Raw genomic sequence first — 23481 nt, forward strand, 5'->3', positions numbered from 1 at the left:
AATCATTGTAAATCTTTCCCCCTATTGGTCACGTTTTTATGAGCTCTATTCGAGTTGTTTGTTTCCGGGTCACAAACATGGCACGTTTTTGAGAAGAACATGTGAGTCTGTGGAATCAGGATTTATAGAAAACGATCGGATTTTAGATTGTAAGTGGTTGAACGTGATTGTTTCATTGGGTTTTAATGCTGATCTGAAACGATGATTTTATTGTTGTGTTTGTGTACCTTCAGTGTTGCCATAGTGTTGGTTTGATTACAGAATGTTGATGTTGATCATTTATGTTGGTGATCATTAGTTTGAAATGAAGTAACGTGATCTGATTTAAATGATGCCGATCTGATCTAATGTGCCTTCCAGTGAAGATCTCAATGGATGTTGTCTTCCTTTTCCCCAGCTGTAGACATTTTTGTGTTGAAGCACCATGGCATCTGCTGAAGAGGATTTCCCTCGTGGTGGCCCAGCCAAGAAATCCTCTGAGCCCAAAACCTCTAAAACTACAAAGCCTCATGTGGAAGTGGACAACCTTTTTGAGGTAACAGATGTCAGATGATGTTACTTCAGTCAGAAAAATCTGTTTATTTGCCAAATTCAGTTACATTTTATAGTCTTCTTTATAATAACTCCCTTTAAGGATCCTCACAAGGGATCAACTTGATACAATGTTATCACGATACCTTTCCTATGTGCCAGTTTGGCCTATTTTGTGATTCTTTTAGTATCACGTTTTTCCAAATATCTGAATCCAATATTATTATTATTATTCAGATTTTGCTCTAGGCGGCACAATGGTGTAGTGGTTAGCACTGTCCCTTGCACCTCCAGGGTCCAGGTTCGATTCCCGTATCTGTGTGCTTGGGGTTCGCATGTTCTAACCGTGCTTGGTGGGTTTTTTTCCGGGTACTCCGGTTTCCTCCCACAGTCCAAAGATATGCAGGTTAGGCTAATTGGTGTTCTCAAATGTGTAAGTGGGTGCGTGTGTGTGTGCCCTGCGATGGATTGGCACCCTGTAAGTAGGGTGGGGGAGTATAAAGGAGTGGGTGGGATACATTAGGCAGCAAGCAAATATTCTGCAGAAAAAAATGGGCAAGAATAAGGATTTGGTCAGTTTTAACAAGGGCCAAATTGTAATGGCTAGACAACTGGGTTGAAGCAACTCCAAAACTGGTTCAATTGCAGAAGAGGGGGAAATACTTAGTATTAGATCGGTGGTCAGAATGTTATGGCTGATCAGTGTATACACCTGAAGGTTTGCCAACAAACTCCTGAAAAATCCAGAATTCTATTATAATTTAGCCAAATATATTGACTAAATAACGATGTGTTAATACTGAAAAAATAAATCTGTGTAGTCGTCATGTGGTTAATCATCGGAGAGTGAAATATTGCTGTTATGCACTTTTATATCTTATTATTAATAATAATAATAATAATGTTTAAAGGAAAATGGTCAGTATCAGTTTAGAATTCAGAAGTTTCTTAAACTGAATGTTTTTTACAAATTAGATTTATAAAATGTATCTGAACCAAGAGATACATCGCACTGCTAATACTATTAGTAGATCTTTGTACTTTTCATCCATATAAACCCTATTAGGTATGAAATTGATCAGACGTAAACAAGGTTTTTATGAACTCCTTACAGACTCGAGAACCCGAAGTGAAAAAGAAGAAGAAAGCTCAGGGTAAGCATGAGGACGAAAAGCTGACCAAAAGGCCGAAAACCGAAGGCGGCCTGAAACTTAACACGACAACCAGCATCAATATTCTCCACATGAAGGTGAGAGCGTTTTTTTTTTTTTTTCTTTTTCTTTTTTCAATGCTACTGTATTTTCTCATCACTGAAACGATCTGGCAGTTGTGAAATTGTACACACTGCAATAAATCTTCCCAAACCAGGGATCATAAACCCATTGGCTTTTCCCCCCTATTTGTTAACCAATCATAATGCAGAAGATGGGATTTATCAGAAAAGATGGAAAGCTAAACCTTAAAACTGGAGAAATTGTTCTACTCTTATATTTCCAGCAGATTTAAAGCCTCACAGTGGGCAGAACCCATTTGCGCCTGTTATAAAAAAAATATATATTCTGATAAAAATTTTTGTAAATATAAACACACATCTTACCAGATCAGTGTCCATGTAACCAGATCGGTGTAAATTCTCTCATCTTTTGGAGGTAATACATTAACAAAAATTTGTTTTAGGATCTGAAGGTTGGCACGGTGATGCTCGGCTGCGTGAGGGAGCTCTCCATCTTTGAGGTCGTACTCGGTCTCCCGAATGGTCTTAAAGGCTACGTGCCCATCTCTAACTTAAGCGATGTCTACACAAAGATCCTGAGCAGCGTGCTGGACTCTGGGGCCGAGCTTGAGGTAAATGGTTGAAGATTGTGTGATCTCTGAAATGTAAGAATTACGAGAGGCGTTCAAGTCAAACCGGGATTTGTGATGAGAAGGCATAAAACTATTCCGGATTTACGTTTACAGAAGAGTTCAAACACAGTACGGTGATTAGACTCTTAGCTGTAGTGTAACACTTAAAAATGATGCGGAAATTTTTAAAGAAGATGAAGAGCATGAATGACGACCCCAGCAGGGGCATCTCTCTTGGATTGTTGGCTTCATACCATCCAAAAGTGCAACTTAAATAAACTGTGCTACAATCATGTAAACTGGTTAAAAAATTGAGTCATTTTGTTCCATAAATCTGAAATAGATCACAAGTAATAAAATCAGCACGGTAAATACATGTAAGAACTTAAATATATTAACTACTGTGTATAAATTGGTCACTTTAAAAGTTTTGTTTTATTTAACTTTAGATTACATTCTGTTATAGGCTAAATATTTTAAAGAGCACATTTTAAGACCTTTGCAGAGGTCAGAGGTTATTTATTTTTTTATCGACCAATCACAGTCCTTGAATTGCTGCATCCTCCCTAGCAACAGGGTCAACCACACCTCCTCACTAAGATAAAGGTTTTTGTACGGAGAATTCTAAGAAGCTTTGTGAATACAGGTCCAGGTCCTTTTTTCATTGTTTTGTTTATTTGTTTTTCTCGTTACAGGAGTTTGTGTCTCCCTCCAACGTCCTCACCCCGGGCCAGCTGGTCAGGTGTGTAGTGACGTCTCTGGACTTGTCCAAAGCGGGCCACGTCAGTCTCAAACTGTCCATCAACCCGAAAGACGTGAACAAGGAGCTCAACTCCGGTTCCCTAAAAGCAGGCATGGTGAGCAATTCAGACAACGAGCATTTCCTCAACGAGATTTTCCTGCAGTTTATGAGCTCATCACAACCCTTAAATTCTGGAGTAGAAACGGGGGTTTTTATTTCGTCCACATCTTGTGCTCTAAGCCGTTTTAACACGTTTGGGTCGTTAGAGGAGTTCCTGGGAGGCCAGGGTTGAGTGAGAGCGCATCAGTGTAGCAGAAGATTATATAGAGAAATAAAAGGTTGACGACTTGTCTAATACAACAAGTTCATGGGGGTTGAATACTTTTGCACATTTTATGCATAGGGGATGGATTGAAATATGGATGAGGAAAAATGGGGACAAAATGATGGATTAATTCCTCTGTGTTGTTTCAGACTCTCAGTGGTTGTGTGGAGAGCGTGGAGGATCACGGTTACCTGATCGACATCGGCGTGAGCGGAACCAAAGCCTTTCTGCCCAAAGAGAAAACAAAGGACGAAGCCGAGACATCGAAAAGAGGTAAAATCTTTCAGTGGAATAACGGCTCAACGATGAAGGATACTCGTAAAGGTAGAGGCTTGAAGACAAAAGTCATTTTCTTTTTCTTTTCCTAGATCTGAAGGTGGGACAGTACGTGACGGCGATGCTGGAGGAGGTGAAGAATGAGGGACGGGTAGCGCGTCTTTCTGTGAACCCTACGGCTGTTAATCAGACCTGCGCGGAGACGCATCATGGCTGGACGTTGAGTAACCTCTTACCCGGGCTGCTGGTCCAAGCCTGCGTCAAGAAGGTAAATAAAAATGTGTGGGAACCCTGACGAGGAAGAAAAGTATATATTCCTAGCATGTATTGGTGGTGTAGTGGAACCCCTTTCAGGGTCAGGGTTCGATGCCCACCCGGAGTTGCCATGTTCTCCCTGTGCTTGCCGGGTTTCCTCTGGGTGCTCCGGTTTTATCCCACAGTCCGAAGACAAGTTGATTAGTGTAATTGGCGTTTCCAAACAGCCCGAAGTGTGTGAATGAGTGCAAGTGTGTGTGCCCTGCAATGGATTGTATGACTGTTAGTAGTAGCCTGGATGTGGGAGTGGCCTAATGATGGGTGGGAACTGGATACGACTAAAGTAGTGTCTTTGTAAGAGAACTGATCTCCTTTTTTTTTCCAAAGGTGACGGCTCACGGCCTGATGGTATCGTTTCTCTCCTCTTTTACCGGCCTGGTGGACTTCATGCACGTGGACCCAGACAAACTGTCCACTTACAGTGTAGGGGACGAGGTAAGCGTCCACAAACGAACAGTGATCTACTCAATATTAGTATAACAATATTTTTGATGAGATATTCCTCTACACCCTGCTAAGGTGAGAGCTCGTATCCTGTACGTGGACCCGTCCTCTCGTCTGGTGGGTCTGTCTCTTCGCAGCCACCTCCTGCCACCAGGGGGCGTCATGTTGGACCACATAACGAGTGAGCGAATTGGAGAGGTGGTGAAGGGCTGCAAGATGGCTTCTGTACACCACCACTCCGGGGCCGTGATGGAGCTGCCGGACGGAGCGTCCGCCTTCGTGCACGTGAGTAACACACATGGATTACTTTAAGTGTGAGTTAAAGTTTTTCAGATCTTGGACAACATTCACGTTTGTTTTGGAGTTTCGTTATTCTGACACACAAGGTTTGGTACTTGGTCGTGTGTGTGTGTGTGTGTGTGTGTGTGTGTGTGTGTGTTGGGGGTTTGTACGCGCCTCATCAGGAGTGTGTGAATGTTTTCAATTTTCTTCTCTTTACTTTTTGTTGTCGAATAAATATTACAGAAAGCGAGTCTGCTTTAGGTTCTCCTCAGGTTTTAGTGATGTGTTGATATTTTCGGCTTTAAAAACAAACTTTTATATTTTTCCGATCTCAGAAAAGCCATTTGGATGAACCCAAGGCGGAGTTTAACCCGAACCGACTCCTCGCGCAGCCTGAACACACGCTGAGAATAACGGACTACTGCGCGGTGGAGCAGATCCACATGGCCACGCTGCGCAAGTGAGCGCGCCAGTCTGACAGTGTGTCTGTCCTTGTGTCCGTCTGTCCATGTGCCTGTGTCTGTCCATCCTAATTTCTGTCTGTCCGTCTGCCTGCCTGTCCGTCCATCTGTTTGTCCTTTCTGTCCGTCTGCCTGCCTGTCCGTCCATCTGTTTGTCCTTTCTGTCCGTCCGCCTGTCTGTCCGTCCATCTGTTTGTCCTTTCTGTCCGTCCGCCTGTCTGTCCGTCCATCTGTTTGTCCTTTCTGTCCGTCTGTCTGCCTGCCCGTCCGTCCATCTACCTGTTCGCCTGCCTTTCCGTCCATGTGCTTGTCAGTGTTTTTTTAATATAATTTTTTTTGTAGGTGTATCTGTATCTTTGTGTGTGTCTGTCCATTTGTCGGTCAGTATGTTTGTCCATCCGTATCCATCTGCGTCCATGTCCATGTGTTTGTCAGGCCACGTCCTGGCTGTCTGTCTTCCTGTCTTTCTGTCCATCCGCTTGCTTGTTAGTGTGTTTGTCCGTCAGTGTGTCTGGCTGTCCATGTCTGACCGTGTCCATCTGCCTGGTCATCTATGTATGGAAAGAGTAAATAACAGCAAAATGTTTTTTTTAATGATTGCCTCAAAAGGCAGGTTATATATTATATTTTAACACCCTCCTTGTCTTTAAGGACGATCATCGAAGCGCCCTTCTTCAGCTATCGAGACATTAAACCAGGGCAGACCATCGAGGTGAGGAGACGTAAACCTGCTGCACATCATGACTTCCTCTTCTTTGTAAATGGATGAACTGCTGGTTCTTACATGTGTGTTGTGTGTCACCAGGGCACGGTGCAGAGTCTGGAGCGCTACGGCATGCACGTCAAAATCTCAGAACACATTAAAGGCCTTGTTCCCAGAATTCACCTGGCAGACATCCTCCTCACCAACCCTGAAAAGAAGTACAAGGAAGACATGAAGGTCAAATGTAAAGTAAGTGACTCTCGTGCTCTCCTTCTAATACGGTGGTTTACTTTTCCTCTGCTGATTTGTTCGTAATTAATTGTGTGTCTGGTCTGTCCAGGTTTTATCAGTGGACTACCAAAATAAGAAGATTATTCTGACCAGGAAAAAGGCGCTGATGGACACCACGCTTCCCGCGTTCCTGTCATACAAGGACGCCCGTGTGGGTCTCGTCTCCCACGGCTTCATCGTCTGCATCAGGGATTTCGGCTGCATCGTGAGATTCTACGGTGACGTCAAGGGCCTGGTTCCGACGTCCGAGCTGACCTCCGAGCCCACAGACAACCTGAAGGGCCTTTTTTACATTGGACAGGTTAGAAAAATGGCTTTTAGTCAGCTGTGTTTTACTGCAAGATATGGATCAGACAGTCTGGGGCTGATCATTTTCATACAACCAGCTGGATGTCCTACAGAGTGTTTTGAACACCTGTATTTAGTTTGATTAGATGGGGAGAGCTGAGGGTTTAAGTAAATTAGTGTTTTCGAGCCGGCATTACAGTCTGAAGCAAGTTAGAGGGTTGATGTGATCTTCAGATATTAACGTTGGCAGTAAAATATATCCTGAGGATTTAAAATGAAGCAATGTCATGAGATGCCACCATTGGCCGCCCGTAACAGACCCCCAACAGAACACTCGGACCCTTGACACACCTGGGACGAGCACTCTGACCCCTAGACGAGCACTCGGGACGAGCACTCTGACCCCTAGACGAGCACTCGGGCCGAGCACTCTGACCCCGGGATGAACACCCGGGCCGAGCACTCTGACCCCGGGATGAACACCCGGGACGAGCACTCTGACCCCGGGATGAACACCCGGGACGAGCACTCTGACCCCGGGATGAACACCCGGGACGAGCACTCTGACCCCGGGATGAACACCCGGGACGAGCACTCTGACCCCGGGATGAACACCCGGGACGAGCACTCTGACCCCGGGATGAACACCCGGGACGAGCACTCTGACCCCGGGATGAACACCCGGGACGAGCACTCTGACCCCGGGATGAACACCCGGGACGAGCACTCTGACCCCGGGATGAACACCCGGGACGAGCACTTGGGCCGAGCACTCTGACTGTGACTTTATTTCGTTTTTGTTTCACAAATCAAAAGTCCTGTGGTTTATTAGAAATGAAATCCTCATCTGATGTATTAATAGGAGGTTTGCAAAACTGCACATGTTTGTATCAATCTCAAAACTCTGGTATTCTGAAAATCCTGAAAGTAAAATAAAGTTTCATATTGTAACATTTCATAAAGTTAATTAAAGACTTAAAACCGAACTGGAACATTGGTTTGATATATAACAGCCCGTGTGCTTTTATGTCCCAGCACCTCCCAAAACAACAAAACTGAGGAATGACATTTATCTGATGCAGCCATTCAGCATGACGTTAATGGCTGCACATTTGATTATAAACATGTGTTCATGTTTACTTTCTATCCTTTTGGCCATTTTCAGTTGAATGATGTTCATTCCTCTCTGACCTACAGCCGTTTTGTTTTTGTGTGTTGTTGATCAGGTGGTCAAAGCCAAAGTGCTGATGTGCGATGCCGAAAAGGACAAACTGCTCCTGTCTTTTAAAAAAGTGACTCAGAGTGACATCGAGAAGGTCCCAAGGGTCAAGTTCGACTTTGAAGTTGGAAAGGTCAAGTATTATTTCATTTTTAATTTTATTTTTTTGGCTGGTTAAGATCTTGTTAGTCCTTAGGTGTTTTAATGTTACCCAGTTAATCCTGGTCAAGGTTTAATACAATACCATTAGTTGCCTATAGATGGCAGCACTCAGGGTAATTTTGTCCAGGACTCATACAATTTATTATTTTTATTTTTTTCATTTTCAGAAAGTGAAAGCGATTGTACGCAAGAAACACCAGACTGGCTTAGAAGTGTCTATTCTCCCAGAAGAAATGCCTGCTCTACTTCCCACAGTGCACCTCTCTGACCATGTGACCAACTGCCCCCTGCTGTGGGCGGGACTCCAGGAAGGAGACACCATCTCGGACGCTGTGTGTCTAAGCAGAAACAAAGAGAGCATCGTATCCTCTTGAGCTGATTGAGCTTTTTGTCCCTTTTCCATTTTTGTATTGGCCCAGGGCACAAACAAGCATTTTTCCTTTTCCTCCTAATGTGACATCATATAAGAAGAGTCCTCCTCCAGCTTGTTGCTCATAAATTCCTATTTCTAAGAAGCCACAGCTTAGTGATAGGGTTTTACCTTATTAGTACTTTAGTAGAGATTTGGAAAAAATCAATTTAGTGATGTATCGTGACTTCACATATTCATGTATGAACACAAAATAATTATTTCAAAAATGTATTTATATATTTTTGTATTTGAGGTGGAAAGTTGATGCCATTCCTTTTTAGTCCTACAGGTGGTGCTGTGAACTATTCATAAATTGATGAGCCGCAGTGCAGCCTGTGTGACTGCAGCGAAACCTCAGCCTACCGAAATATTTTGGGTGTCTGGAGCAGATTATCTGCGTTTACATTATTTCCTATGGGGAAATGCGTTTCGCAATAAAAATTTTCGCTTTAAGAACTCGCCTCCAGACTGGACTAAATTCATATGAAAATTAATTTTTCTTGATCGCAGTACGAATCGAATCGGCAGCTAGCTATCGTAATCATATCGTATCGTGTGGTCTGTGGTGATCCCCATCCCTGTTAATTAAAAAGACCTTCTACTATCTAGACGTTTCTAGACTTTCTGTGTGATTCATAAAAATGAACGCGTAACTGAGTGGAATCACATTTCGGACACGCAGTCCACTCAACAGATTTACGCCCTACTTCTCATTTTTTGATGATTCAGTATGATTTGATTCTGGAGAGTGTCTTTCAGTTCGAGATCCTTTTTGCTGCTTCCTGATGTTTCATTTTCACTGCCATCATCCTGCTGAATGTCCATTTATTTATCGATCTATCCATTCATCTAAGATTTTTTTCCCCTTCTTTTGCTAAACACGCACAGGAGTGAGTGAATGAGTGAGGATTAAAAGTAAAGCTTGTCTTGGGTAGTGTTCTGAAAAATAGTCACAGTTTTGGGTCATAAAATGGATAAATGCCTGTCTAGATAGAGATAGAATTATACCATTTGACACAGTGTGATCTGAAACACACACACACACTTTTGCCCTTTTGTTATCCATTGCCTGGCACAACTCGTGTCACATGACCACCATTTAGCGGTGCTTCGCTGGCACGGTGGATTAGTGGCGTCTCTGTAAATACAGTAGTGGTTTGATGTATTGATTTCCAGCAGAAGAGAAAGTTCCCATAATCCCTTTTGCTTCTTAACCAAAACCGCACAGATTCTGAGTAAGAAGCCCTCGCTGATCGCGGCTTTGGAGACGGAAAGCTTGGTTTCGTCTTTCTCCGAGCTGCAGGTCGGGATGGTGATGGTGGGCTGGGTGAAGAGCATCATGCCCTATGGCGTCTTCGTCGACTTCCCTTACGGCCTGTTCGGCCTCGCGCCCAAAGCTGTGAGTTGACGCAACAGATAATCTCATTTGTTTTGGTTTTTTTTTTGCATTGCTTTCATCCCATCAGCTGATACATGAAAGGAAATTTTTTTTTTTTTTGAAAAACAGAAACAATGAAAATGCATCTATACCTATTTAGGTTATAATAATATTATACCTATAGTAATAATTATAATAATAATGATGAGGATGATCTGGCTTCTAGGCGATGAGCGATAAGTTCATCACCGACACCGCAGGAGTGTTTGAGATCGGGCAGACAGTGCTGGCCAAGGTGACCAACTTGGATCAGGAGAAGCGCAGGTTCTTGATCAGCCTAAAGGTATCAGAGGTGAGCTGGGCAGAGAGTGACGCCCAGGCCAGACTGATCCAGGGTCAGCGAGAAAGACTAACCGTCTACGACACAATCACCACGAGAGGTAAGAGTAAAATAACCAATACAACTATAAATAACGTTATAGGTAGTATGTATCTTAAGTATGTACCCCCTGTCTTCAGGTGTCTCGGACGTGCTGGAGCAGCTCTACTCCGTGTCACTCGGGGATAAACTGAAGATGACCATCGACGTGACCAGAGAGGACGGTTCGGTCACGTTGACCTCAGATCAGCTCAGAGACGTCACGGTGCTGGCCACCCAGCACCACGTGACAGGTCAGTCCATCAAGATACTTCACCTGCATACGTCCCTTGTTATCTGAACTTCTTGTTTCACTGACGGTTCTGGTCCGGATGTTTGGACCGTTTGTTTTTAGATGTGAACACAACTGCAGGAAATCAGGTCACTGCTGTGGTGCTTCACATTGACGTTTTGACCTCTGAGGTGCACGTGTCCCTCCTGCCGAGTCTCACGACCAAGAAGAAAAAGGTGAGGGATGGCTTGTTTCTAGTTTTTTATCATGGTTTGATGAAAACCAGCTTTTACTTTATTCCCATCTACTTAGTTTGAACTACATGTGTCTACTTGAACCATGGTTGTTAGGATTAGGTTGTTGTTAGTCATTCGGTTGTTCTCGTCGAGGGGACCACAGCAGACCATCCAATCCACACACAACTAGCCTAACCTGCATGTTTTTGGACTGTGAATGGAAACCAGCATTATTATAAATACTTTATAATATTAAATATAAATTATATATAAAGTTTGCTTTACACATTGTGATTGTTACATGTCTTTAAAACGTATGAGCAACATCTTTATGATCGTTTTTCTTGTTTCTCACTCAATTACATGCATGATGGGTGTTCAAGTCAAACCGAGACTTTTGATTTTGACGCACATGAGAGCGGGAGCGATAGCTCCCAGCTTAGTTCCTGTAATGTACGAGTGGTGTATGCGAATGATTGTGTGTGTGTGCAAGTTCCCAAAGACAGACGCGTCTCCTGCGCAAGTGGCAACAAGTCATCTGTTCAGGATCAGGTGTTCCACTTATTGAATTTTCACAAGAACTACTGCTACTGGGCTTGGAGCCATTATCGTCATTCACGGATGTCCTTCTGTCTTAAAAATGTTTGGCCCATTCAGATATTTTACTATCTACTTGTCATCACAAGTCCCGGATTGACTTGAACGGCACTTGGAGATTTTGGGATTTCTGAATGTTGCTCCAATTGAATGTAATGTAATATTAATGAAGCTTTGCCTCTGAGTGTAAGACAGCAGAAGATGGTGAGGGCAAAGCCTTTGACCTGGTAGATTTTCTTGATGTAATGTGTACCCTGGGGTATTAGTTTAGGTGTATGAGCGCAGGCAGGCTCAGGCATGAAAATACAAGGAGCTTGTCATGTCATGGGTTAATAGACTAACCAGATTTTAATTCCAGGTAGATCACAGGCATTCCACTCTGATTATTACTTTATTTAATTTCTACGGTTTTATTAAAACATATACACCACGTACTATGTAAAAAAAAAAAAAATTCCCTTCTTTGCAGTTAAAGAAAGACTCCCAGCACACAGCAACAGTCCAGTACATGGACAAAGACTTTGCCGTCATCTCATTGGGCGACACCGGTCACCTGACCGTGATTTCCACCACCGTCCACCCGAACGAAACGCTCCGGTTCGAATCGGAGAAGCTGTCCGTGGGTCGTGATCTGACCGTGACCGTGATTGAGCCGAGCAGCGAACACCTGGGGGGACGAGCTCTCGTAGATCATCAGCTCGCGCCGAAAAAATACACACACAGCAAGTCTCAGATCAGAGGGGAAGAACACAAGTATAAGATTGGGGACTTTATAACAGCCACGGTTAAAAAGTGCAAACCTCTGTGTGTACACCTGACGTTGCCGAATGGTGTCATGGGAAGCGTGCACGTGTCTCAGGTGGACGATTCGCCCAAAGTGGGAGGATTCCCCACAGCGTCCCTGAAGGTCGGCACTGAGGTTAGAGGAAGGCTCATCGGGGCTCAGGAAATCCACAGCCACAAGTAAGACTTAAATTTTTTTTTTTTTTTAAATGCAAAAAGACTTGATTTTTTTTTATATAATCGTGATAACTTTATTTAAAATGTTTTCTGCACAGGTTTCTCCCCATCTCGCATCCTAACTTTGTCTTCTCTCGGCTGGAGATCACGCTCCTCCCCAGGTAGGTTGAACATCGTGAGCTCGGAAACACCTACTCGCCATGTAGCACCTTCACCAATTTGACTCTTCCTTCCTTCCTTTCTTCCAGCAAACTGAATAAAGACGTGACTGTCGCCTTACTGGAGAGCAAGCCGAAACTGGAGTGCTTTAACCCCGGACAGGAGATCATGTGCTATGTGTCTCGAGTAAGATGCTTGTCCATGTTGAAGCTTTCCATTTTGAAACGTAATCGTTGCACCTTTTTTTTTTTGTTTGTTTGTTTGTTTTTTTAAAATGATGTTCCTTTCACTTTTCTACAGTACATTCCATCGACAAAGTGCCTGGAGGTTGCGGTGTCTCCAAACCTCTTTGGATCTGTGGAGCTGCTGGCGATGATCACTAAACCCAGAGTGAGTAGACTAGGATTCTGACTGCGTTGACAAACTACTTCACTTCTAGTCAACATTTAGTTTTAATGTATGGTGCGAGGTTAAATTTTCATAGTGTACATCCTATTTGCATGGTACGCAGGACACACACACACACGCACCAAACGATTTGGGAACGCCATTTAATCTAACCTGGGGGAAAACATGCAAACTCCATGCACACAGACCATTAGGGGGAATCGAACCCTCGACCATGGGGAGGTGCATGGTGAGGGTGCTAACCGCTACGTGATCGTGCCACCGCCTCCTCGATATTCAGTCATGTAAAAGTTAAAACGCGTCTAAGAGCCGAAAAAGATAGAGGTTAGCTTTTAATGGTTAGCCGCTAAATGCTAACTACAACCCTAGCCCGTCTTAACCGCTAAAGAAGGTTAGCTGTTGCTTTTAGCTTAGCCGATGGGTCTTGATCTTTTGGCTCAGTGCGCGGTTCCAAGCCCCAACTCCACAAGGTTGCCGCTGTTGGGCCCTTGAGCAAGGCCCTTAACCCTCAACTGCTCAGATGTGTAATGAGATAAAAATGTAAGTCGCTCTGGATAAGAGCGTCTGCCAAATGCCTACATGTAAATGCTCTAAAAAAAAAAATGGCCGACCCTGCGCTTTGACCCCTGCCGTCCAACAAAAAGCTGGGATATGTGAAGAATAAAGAATTCCACTGTGCAGTAATTTACATGTGATGAATAATGGCCATGACTTGACTTATATGATGTCATAATAGGGAGGTAATCTGGTTTGCTTGTGCTGGTCCGAACAAAATGGAAAAAGGACAAAGCGCAGGGAATGATTTCCTAGAGTGAAGACAGGAGAGTCATCTGACTGACTGTCTGAAAATTACTAAAAAGCATGATAGCGTTTTGCGTAATAGCTGACCTTTAAACCGAAATGGTTATCTGTATTCAAAGATCTGCACTTTGTTTGGAAACAGAGACACTTTGTGTCTTTTTTTTTTTTTTTTTTTTTTTTTTAACCTAATGACACCTGCTGCATTTCTGCTTTCTGTCCCAGGAGGCAAAGAATCCTCAAAAGCTCTTCCAGCCCGGCCAGTGTGTCTCTGCTAAGGTCGTCCGGGTCGTCCCCAAGAAGCATTACCAACTGAAACTTTCCCTTACAGGTAACTTTTTGAAATCAGATTCCCTTAAAGAAAAGTAGCTGTGTTTTAATAAATTATGAAATGCTTTTAAAAAGATAAACCATTATCTTGTGCTCTCCTGCCGTAATAGCAGAATGCGGTTCAGGTATCAGATACGGCTGACACGGCGGTAATGGATATGCAGCCCAAAAGAAAAAAAAAATTAAATTGATTTTGGACTCGTGGTATTCCAGCGTTCCCAGTGCTCTTCTACTTTGCTGAGTCATGCGCTGAATATACGCGCACACACTCGCGCATTCCCGCTGCGATCGTGACGCGCGCCGAGCAGCTCCCTCGGGTGAGCTCATGGTTTCCTGTGTTTCCATAGGGACGCACGCTCTGGAGAAGGGGGTCGTTACCATGGGCATGGTGAGGAAAATCATCCCTGAGGTCGGCTTGATTCTGAACCTGCCGTTCGGGAAATCCGGCATGGCGTGCGTAACTGATTTAACGGACGCCTACGTGGACGCACCGTTCGACCAGTACAAAGAAGACCAAGTGGTCAGGTACGAGTGACATGAAGTTACATAGAAAATAAAAAGACAATAGACTATAAACAATAAAGATGACATAATAAAAAGCCATAAGGATGGAAAGTAAGACAAAGAGGCGGGTGTACCGTTTGCGTACAAGCAAAAAAAATATTTGCGATTGTGTTCCAGGTGCTGTGTTATTGGTGAAGAAGACGGAAAGTTCCAAGTATCTCTGCGCCCCTCCAGGTACATTTCAAACAGGGGACTGGTATTGCAAAAGCCTTTGTTTATTCATTTATTTATTTATTTATTTTTATTTTAGTGATGGACTCACAACTCACCATCATCAATGTTTTTATATTTGTTATCAAATTCTTACAGACTTTGACTTATCACTTGGGGTTCATCTTTAAAAAGATGCATCAAGCAAAGAAAACAACTAAAAAAGTTAGAACTATTTACTTTATCTTTATAACCTGGAAGGAATAGTGCTGAATCATCGACTTCAAAGAAAGGAACCTGGTCAGATACACTTAAAAACTGAAAACCCTTACTGAAGTTACATTACAGTGAAACCTCGGATTACGAGCATAATTCGTTCAGGAAGTGGGCTCGTATTCCAGAACACTCGTAAACCAAATTAAATTTTCACATTACCACATGCAAGACCCGACAGGTTTGGGTCCATAAGGAAACCACTTATTACTGACACTAATTAGAAAAAAGACTTGAATTTGCTAGGAACCAAAACGATTAGATTTTAAGGCAGTGTGTAAAAAAGGTCATGTGACCCTATTTAAGGGTGATGGGCGTGTCAGGGTAAGAAGAAGGATGCGTATGAAGTTATGCACCCATCCCGCATGGTGCCCACTGTACAAGCCTCTGGAGGCAGCTGTTATAATCTGGGGTTGCTTCATTAGCTCAGGTCCAGGCAAAAAATGAAGTCAACTGCCGACCTGAATGTACTGAATGACCAGAGTATCACATCTATGGAGTTTTTCCTCCTTGATGGCACGGGTGTATTCCTGGACTCAGAGTGTGACAGAGGGATTCTGGGAGCATGAGGGAATCATTTTTTTAATATAAATGTGTCCTGACAGTGAAAGGTTTAAGGTGGAGAAAGCTGTCTGGCTTTGGGAAATTATCATCACGGCATAAACACGACCAAAAATAGTTATATTATTATATTTTGTGAAGTAGGAAAAATATTCATGTTTTTTTTTTTTTTTCGTTGTTTCATTTCCTGAAACGTTATAGTATCCGATCTGGAAAGTCGTCGAAAGTCAAAGACGTGGACGTGGGCTCCGTCTCGGACCTCCAGGAGGGTCAGATCATCCGGGGTTACGTGAAGAACGTCGGCGAGAAGGGCATATTTGTGAGGTATTACACGTTTCATCTGGATGCTGTTTCCTTTTTATCCTTTGTTCTTCCATCTGTTCCTCAAACGGTCCGTAGCCGTTATGTGTTTTCAATCAGTAACTGGGAACTTCTCTGTTTATTTCGTGAAAGGTTATCCAGATCAGTCACGGGACGGGTCCTGTTCCAACACGCCACAAACTACTTCGCAGGCGACTCGGACTTGTTCAGCCAACACGTCACCCAGAATGCACTGCTGACAGCCAAAGTTCTCCAGTAAGATTAAACAGATACCGTCTCATGTCACGGCTCTGGAAATCGTTAAATTTGTTATCGGCGCCTGTTAGTGGTTAATGCTTTCTCAGGAAATGCCAGGCTTATGAAAGGCAACAACGATATGGTGCAAGAAGTGCCAAGGTCGGGTGTCTGATTCCTTTTTTTTTATTTTATTTTATTATGAGTATCTTAAGGATTCTCCTCCCTTGTACTGTAGTTCAGTCTTAGACGTTATTTATTAATTAATTTAATTTGGTATTCGGCCATCATGACTGCAGCTTCCTCCACGCTGGCGTCAGCTCAAACTGCCTCCATTTGCTCGAAATCGATCGGGCCTAACACTCAGCCTTGGCAGCGTGTGACGTCTCTGGCTCTTTTTCTTCGCGTCTTTCACGCTGGCTTCCTGTAAAGAAATCTTTTTTTTTTTTTTTTGCACCGCTGACAGCCTCTCTCATTTTCTATTTGTCTTATCTCCTCATCTCCTGCCAACACTCTCGTACCCTCCTTTCATCTCACACGTTTCCTGTAAGCGTACAGTCTGTCTAACCTGTAATGACATGTTGCTCTTCTCACCAGCGGCAGAGGGAGTTTCTCTGGAGGTTTTTTCATCAGACGATCAGGACAATGAGTCAAATATTATGAGAATTGTATTTATTTTTATTTTTTGTGTCTTATGAGTGTGTAAGCTCGGATATACAGTAAAGCAGTATAACCAAATAACAATCCACACAGTAACTGTGCATAATCAAATTTGCCAGTATTTTATTCATTTATTGTTTTTTTTTTTTTTATCAAATAAGTGATACGTCCGTCTTGTCCCTTCAACCGTACACCCAAACCAGGCATTTCCTGTCTCTTATTCATAATACAGCATAAACAACTCTGTACTCCTCCATAGACTCGATGCTTTAGAGATTTCTCACTGTGGGATTCGTCTGTGTTTGTGTTCAGCATTGACGCACAGACGGGCCACGTGGACCTGTCCTTGCTCCCGGAGGACACCGGAGGAGCAGACATTCTCCCAGAATCCCTCGGGCTTCCGCTGCGCCTCAGGGGGAAGGAAAAGGAGAAGTACGACAAGAAGAATGCCACAAGAAAGCGCAAGATGTCCGAGAGCAAACAGGTGTGTGTGTGTGTGTGTGTGTGTGTGTGTGTGTGTGTCAGATCTGTGATCTGTAATCTAAAAAAAAAAAAAAACGATGAGTCCAACCATACAGTAGCTGGAACCTGAGCTCAGATCAGTGTCCGTGTAGAGCTCGTCATGTTCCCCTTGTGTGTTTCTTCTGGGTTTTCCAGTTTCCTTTCACTGTCACAAATATGCCATTCTGTTTCATGCAGTAGCATCGAGTACTATTTTGAGCGATTGTAATTAAGAAAGACTATGACTGTGTTATGTATCATATGTCACACCCCCCCTCCCCTCCCCCGCTCTGCTTTAGTTTGACTCTTAACCTCACACTTCATTCAGCTCTCTCTGTATCTTTCGGTTCATCTCTCTCACTGACATTTCCTCTCTTTGTTGCGAGAAACTGCGGTGCATGTTGTATTCACTAAACAAAAGGCACGTAATTCACAGAAATGAATGCATTTCACTCCGCGTATGTAAAAAAAAAAAGAAGAAGAAAAAAGAGTTGCTTCTACAGTATGACGGATGTTCGAGTCAAACCGGGACTTTTTGATTAATAAATAATAACAAATAATATATTCATAAATAATGCATATAATGCCAGCGTTTCACTAGTGCTTGGATACCATCAAGGCCGAAAGTTTTCTCAGCACGCTAGAGCCATGATCGGAAACGCTGGCCTCCCAGGAACTCCAAGCATGTGGAAATGGCTTGGGTGAGGGATGTGCCATTCACGTCCATGTGGTGTTCGTGATTGATTGATTGCGTGTACGATTTTTAAGGATCAATAAATAAAGTTGACGGGAATTTTGCGCCTTCGTTCACAGGAAATTTCATCACCATTTCACCCCAATTCAACTTGAGCACCGCTTGTAGTTACTTCTCCATTGTTCTGCTTCTTTCACAATCACTTCTCTTTCCAGCCTCCTTGATTCATTTTCATTTAAAGCATTTGCCAGACGCCTTTTATCCAGAGCGACTTTTTTTTTGTTTCTTTATCTCATTATACAACTGAGCAGTTGAGGGTTAAGGGGTTTGAACCTGGGACTTTCCGATGAGTAGTTTAACACCATCACCCATTCACGTCCCTAAAAAAATGAAAACAAAACCCCTTTTCTAATACAATGCTAAAAAAAAAAAAACTTTGCATGGAGCAATATACACTTGCTAGTCTTCGGTTCTACATGAAACACTGTAGGTCATTATAGTCCCTTTTCCTATTATAGATTTAACCTTTTTTTTTTCCCCTCTGAGATGCTTTTCATCAACTTTTCTTTTTTCTTCTATCCTCCTCATTCTGATGTCTGATAAGAACATTAATGACCCGTATGATTCTGCATTGTGCTGCTGCTGCCACACGATCGGCCGATAACGGCGTGAACGTTCAGAGGCACAGGCGATCCTAATAAAATCAGTGTGTCCTATTCAGTTTGTGTCCGATTCTCATCTCTACAGGATGAAACCGGACAACAGAAGAAACTCAAGAAAGAAGAAAAGGATGCAGAGATGAAGAAGAAGAAAAAGAAGGAGTCGAAGAGCTCGCAAGCTGAAGATCAGGACAGCGGAGTCGAGGTGTATTTCCGAGAAAAAGACAAGGATAAGGCGAAGAAAAGGGTGAGCAATACTAAATGTGCTGTATTCATAGGGTGATTATAGATAGCTGGATTACACTCTAAATGGTCTCTCTCTCTCTCTCTCTCTCTGTCTCTCTATTCATTTTAGGCTAAAAGAGAGACTGCAGCCTCAGCCGAGCCCGGCAGGCTACAGCTAGCGTCTGATTTCTCCTGGGACGTAGAGCTGAGCTCACTCAAACCTGCGGTTTCTGCCCAAACTGGCTACGAGTCCAGCGATGACGAGCAACCACACCATGATCTTAATATGGCATGTGCATCAGTAGCAATCACTTCTCTGTTTGTAATGTGCAAATCCTAAATTCTGTTGCTTGTATAACTGTATATACAGTGCTGTGAAAAAGCACTGATCGATTTTTTTTTTTTTTTTTTTTTTAATTTTTTTTTTTGGCACATTTGTCAGACTTAAACGATTGAGATTAAGTTTTAATATAACACAAAGATTGCTGGGCTAGAACAAAGAACCGCTTACGTGTGGGGCTGGAGGCGGGATTATCACCACCAACTAAAAGTTTGTGACCGGCATTTATAAAATAAATAAATAACTAAAATAATAATAATAAAAAAAACACTCATTTGCAAAGAGAAACTCAAATGCTTTCTAGTAATAATAAAATGCTTTCTAGTAACGAATGCTAGTTCGCTATTGTTATTGTGCTTTCCACTATCATTAAAAAATTCATTTTTGCCAATAGCATTGCTGCTACTGCTAGCATTGGCGCTAGCATTAGCGCTAACTTTGCTAAAAGGGGCTTGTGGGAAAATTATTTTCTCTCCTCCCTCATTTCATAATTAAAATTATCCGAATGTGACAAATTTGCCAAAAAAAAGGGGGGGGGGCAATACTTTTTCACACCACTAATCCCACAGGAACGCACCTCTCCTCAACCTGTCCGTTTCCTCCCTTTAAAGACAGCAAAGAAGTCCCGACGGGAGGCGGAGAGAGAACGTAAGGAGGCGGAGCTCAAGCTCAGCAAGCTGGAGGCGGAGCTCATGGAGGCGTCGTCCCGTCCGGAGAGCGCCGAGGCGTTCGAGCGTCTGCTGCTCTCGTCTCCAGACTCGTCTCTGCTCTGGCTGCAGTACATGGCCTTCCAGCTGCAGGCCACACAGATCGAGCAGGCTCGCACCATAGCCGAGAGAGCGCTCAAAACCATCTCCTTTAGGTGCGTGTCTGGGAATGTCATCGGCTCCAGAATTATTGGCACCCTTGGGGGAGATTGAACTCCACTATCTGTTATTACCATGCGGGTGTATAGTTGACCTATGGCATTTGTTTTGTAGGGAGGAGCAGGAGAAGCTGAACGTCTGGGTGGCTCTGCTCAACCTGGAGAACATGTACGGTACCGAAGAGAGCCTTCAGAAAGTGTTCGAGCGAGCCGTTCAGTACTGCGAGCCCATGCCTGTCTACCAGCAGCTGGCGGATATTTACGCCAAGTCCAACAAGATCAAAGTGAGAATCTGCTTTTTTGAATAAACATTGAGATCAACTTGAGTATCGACTGGCATTTTGTTTTTTCATTTGACTTTTTTGATGTTACCAAGTGAAGTTACTGATACGTGTGTGTGTGTTTTACATGTAGGAAGCAGAGAGCTTGTATAAGAACATGTTAAAGCGCTTCAGGCAGGAGAAGGCCGTGTGGCAAAGTTACGGGTCCTTCTTACTGCGTCAGGGACAGAGCGACGCTGCCAACGCTCTCCTCCAGAGGGCGCTCCAGAGTCTGTCCAACAAAGAGCGTGAGCAATAAAAATTATTATTATTTTTTTTACATATTTCATTATTATTAAAGTGCAGTTGCCTTTCGACCTCTAAACGCTTTTTGCTGTTCCAGATGTGGACTTGATAGTCAGATTCGCTCGGATGGAGTTCCAGTACGGGAACGAAGAGCGAGCCAAGGCCATGTTCGAAAAGGTCCTGAGCAGCTACCCAAAGCGCACTGACCTGTGGTCCGTCTTTATCGACCTGATGATGAAGCACGGCTCGCAAAAAGATGTCAGGTGGGTTGCTGGTTGATTTGTAAGAATTAACAACCGAAAATATCCTTCTATAGACATTATATATATATAACCCATTCTGGGTTTTAGGCAGTGTTGAAATTATGATCTCGAGCCCTAGTGTAATTTTAACATCATTATAAAATGTACATAAATAAATGTGTATTAGTAGTAAATTGAACTTTAAATAAAGTAAAGAGAGAGAAGAGAACCCAGGCGTGTACTAGGTTCTGTAGGAAAAGTGGCATTTTAAAACCTCAACCAATCCCAAAATATGACCTTATCAGCAAGTGTTTTCTAAATATTTTTTTTTATATTAACTTTTTTTTTAACCAAATATGGGATTATTAATTCTGTTTGGTGCCCTGAAAGCAGTCATACGAGGACAAAGATTCACTTCTGCTGAAGAAGTGAAGACAACAGCGCATCCAAAGAGTATTGAAAAGCAAGGAGATTGCGTTGAATTTCCTGCATTTATCTTTTTTTAAAGTTCTTTCAAATAAATTCTATAGCTAGGGTGCGAGTAATTTTTGCCTCGCACGTGTATTCCTAAAATTTCAATAAAAAAAGGCATTGGACTACGGTACGGAAAGTCCCAGGTTCAAACCCCACCACCACTAGCAAGTACAGTATACTGTATGTACAACATTGTATGAGAGAGCAGGTTTTGTTTTCAGTTTTTTTTAGGGACGTGAATGAACGAGCTCAGTGGTTAAGGTGTTAGACTACTGCTCGGAAAGTCCCAGGTCCAAACCGTTACCAAGTTGTTACCCTTAACTCTCAACTGCTCGGATGTATAATGCGATAAATGCATGTCGATCTGGATAAGGGCGTCTGTCGAATGCCGAACGTGAAAGTGTAAAATGTTAGGTCCTCTTGGCAGGTCTTTTTTTTCTACTTTGAAAAAAAAAAAAATTCCTAAAAACTAAAAAAGGAAAATGATCTGGCAACAGAACAAGACATGTCGCTTGCAAATCTTAGTAACATTTGACGTGAAATTATCTTAATAATCTTATATTTGGTTTATTGGAAACTTCTTTTTAAAAAGTTCACTTGCTGAGATACTGAGATTATTTTACAGTGGGATTTGCGTGTATTTACAGTACAAGAACAGCTCAGATGTACTGTATTTCCCTCAACGGCATTATCTCGGCATAGATTTAATAAAAACATACTGTAATAATTTCAACCTGGACCTGCCATCTGCATCAGGACCTAGCAGGGATTTTGTATAAATAATTATAGATATTTTTTTCCCTTTATCCCTCACTTTTCCAGCTGTTACGGTTTAATAAAAACCAAGTGATAAGATTAGGTGAATCAAAAGGCAGCAAAAATGGATTAAGGCCGAGCGATGAGGTCAACGTCGAACACTCTATATGACTTGGTTTTCAGAATGAAAAAACATACAGTGATGCATAAATATATAAGGATATACACATCGCTGACCTGACCCATGTTTATCATATCTGGATTATTGTGTTATAATGATTATTAAGCTTAAGCACATGATTATTGTTACCACAAGGACCCTAATATTCTATTGATTATAGGAATATCAGTCTATTTTGAATAGAAATGCAATCAGAACAACTATTTTATATGTAGTAATGCATGCAACATCATAGATGAGATTGAATTCTTGTAACCAATCATTTCGCAGAAGGTGGGATTTAGAAAAAGAAGCCTAATGTGAAGCCTAGTTATACTGGATGATCCATATTATTAAGCATAATGTTTGTGTGTGTGGCAGCTTAAGCAGAAATTAACCTTCTAGACTTTACTAGGGATGCACCCGATCTTCATCGGAAATTGTCTAAGCGAAATTAAGCTCCAGACTCCAGACAATTAATCTGTACTAACGTTTCCCTCTAGGGCTCTCTTCGATCGCGTGGTCCACCTGAGCGTCTCGATGAAAAAGATCAAGTTCTTCTTCAAGCGCTACCTGGACTACGAGAAGAAGCACGGCACGCCAGAGAGCATCCAAGCAGTCAAGCAAAAAGCTGTGGAGTATGTGGAGTCTAAAGGGACCGGCGCTGCTGATTAATCACAGAACACCATTAGATATGCGGACAGTAATCCTGTTGGTTTGGGTTCGGAAGGACGGAATTCATCTTCATTATGCCATTATCTCCGGTTCCTGGTAAAACTGCATCAGTCTTGCTAGTCTGGATTCTTCCGTGGAATCTAATTGACGAACTTAATGGGATTGATGTACGTCAGCCTTTCGGCCAGCAGAAAACCGACGCGGATGATTAAGATGCTGATCAATAATTGTTTTTTTTTATATATATATAGATGGAACAGGAAAATAAAAAAAAGGATTGGAGGTTGTAGAGGAAAAATAAAAAAAGTTTGTACTTGTATCATGATTATGATTTTATAAGAGAAGTGTTCCAAATCATTCAGCTTTATCCACAAAACATTTTATTCAGAAAAAAAAAAATCATCAAACTATACAAAATAAAAAAAGGTGGCACTGGATTGGCCCTGATACATATTCAATAATAGGGATTACATTTTAACTGCTGATTATTAGTTCATATTGTCATATTTCATCTCGCTATACAACGCCCGATAAAGACTTGCAGTACCTCTCAAACAGCACAACACAATTTATTTATCTACCTACTCGAGCCTTTAAACGTCAGGCCCGAAACAGACTGATTATCATGCATTTCTGTTATGTCTGCTTAATCACACGCTGTTTTTGTGAACAGCGCTCGTCACACACTTCGGTGTTGTTTCTCATTCGTTGCTTAGAGGCGCCTCGTGAGACGAAAACCGCAGAGCTGT

The 23481-nt window shown here is 42.6% G+C and overlaps 1 protein-coding gene across 1 annotated transcript; it reads left to right on the forward strand.

The window, feature by feature from the left end:
• The first annotated feature begins 19 nt into the window (after positions 1 to 19).
• Positions 20 to 23051, forward strand: pdcd11 (programmed cell death 11). Its single transcript, XM_053476696.1, has 36 exons — positions 20 to 149; positions 398 to 535; positions 1646 to 1780; positions 2209 to 2376; positions 3072 to 3233; positions 3593 to 3716; positions 3812 to 3987; positions 4362 to 4469; positions 4554 to 4763; positions 5096 to 5220; positions 5873 to 5933; positions 6027 to 6173; positions 6265 to 6516; positions 7730 to 7855; positions 8052 to 8246; positions 9525 to 9695; positions 9901 to 10114; positions 10194 to 10346; positions 10448 to 10560; positions 11627 to 12120; positions 12216 to 12278; positions 12366 to 12462; positions 12577 to 12666; positions 13708 to 13813; positions 14160 to 14337; positions 14494 to 14550; positions 15562 to 15684; positions 15814 to 15936; positions 16888 to 17059; positions 18518 to 18676; positions 18785 to 18947; positions 19610 to 19856; positions 19975 to 20143; positions 20274 to 20427; positions 20523 to 20688; positions 22561 to 23051. The coding sequence occupies exons 2-36, from the start codon at positions 425 to 427 to the stop codon at positions 22730 to 22732; spliced, it is 5484 nt and encodes a 1827-aa protein (XP_053332671.1). The 5' UTR covers positions 20 to 149; positions 398 to 424; the 3' UTR covers positions 22733 to 23051.
• Positions 23052 to 23481: the final 430 nt, after the last annotated feature.

Source organism: Clarias gariepinus, chromosome 18, assembly GCF_024256425.1.
Source record: "Clarias gariepinus isolate MV-2021 ecotype Netherlands chromosome 18, CGAR_prim_01v2, whole genome shotgun sequence".
NCBI lineage: Eukaryota > Metazoa > Chordata > Actinopteri > Siluriformes > Clariidae > Clarias > Clarias gariepinus.

Excerpts from the sequence above, each read along its gene's own strand:
- pdcd11 (XM_053476696.1), top strand. The coding sequence starts at position 425 with ATGGCATCTGCTGAAGAGGATTTCCCTCGTGGTGGCCCAGCCAAGAAA. Across the intron at positions 2,377-3,071 it reads ACTCTGGGGCCGAGCTTGAG|GAGTTTGTGTCTCCCTCCAA; the intron begins GTAAATGGTTGA and ends TTCTCGTTACAG. Across the intron at positions 20,144-20,273 it reads CCAAGTCCAACAAGATCAAA|GAAGCAGAGAGCTTGTATAA; the intron begins GTGAGAATCTGC and ends TTTTACATGTAG.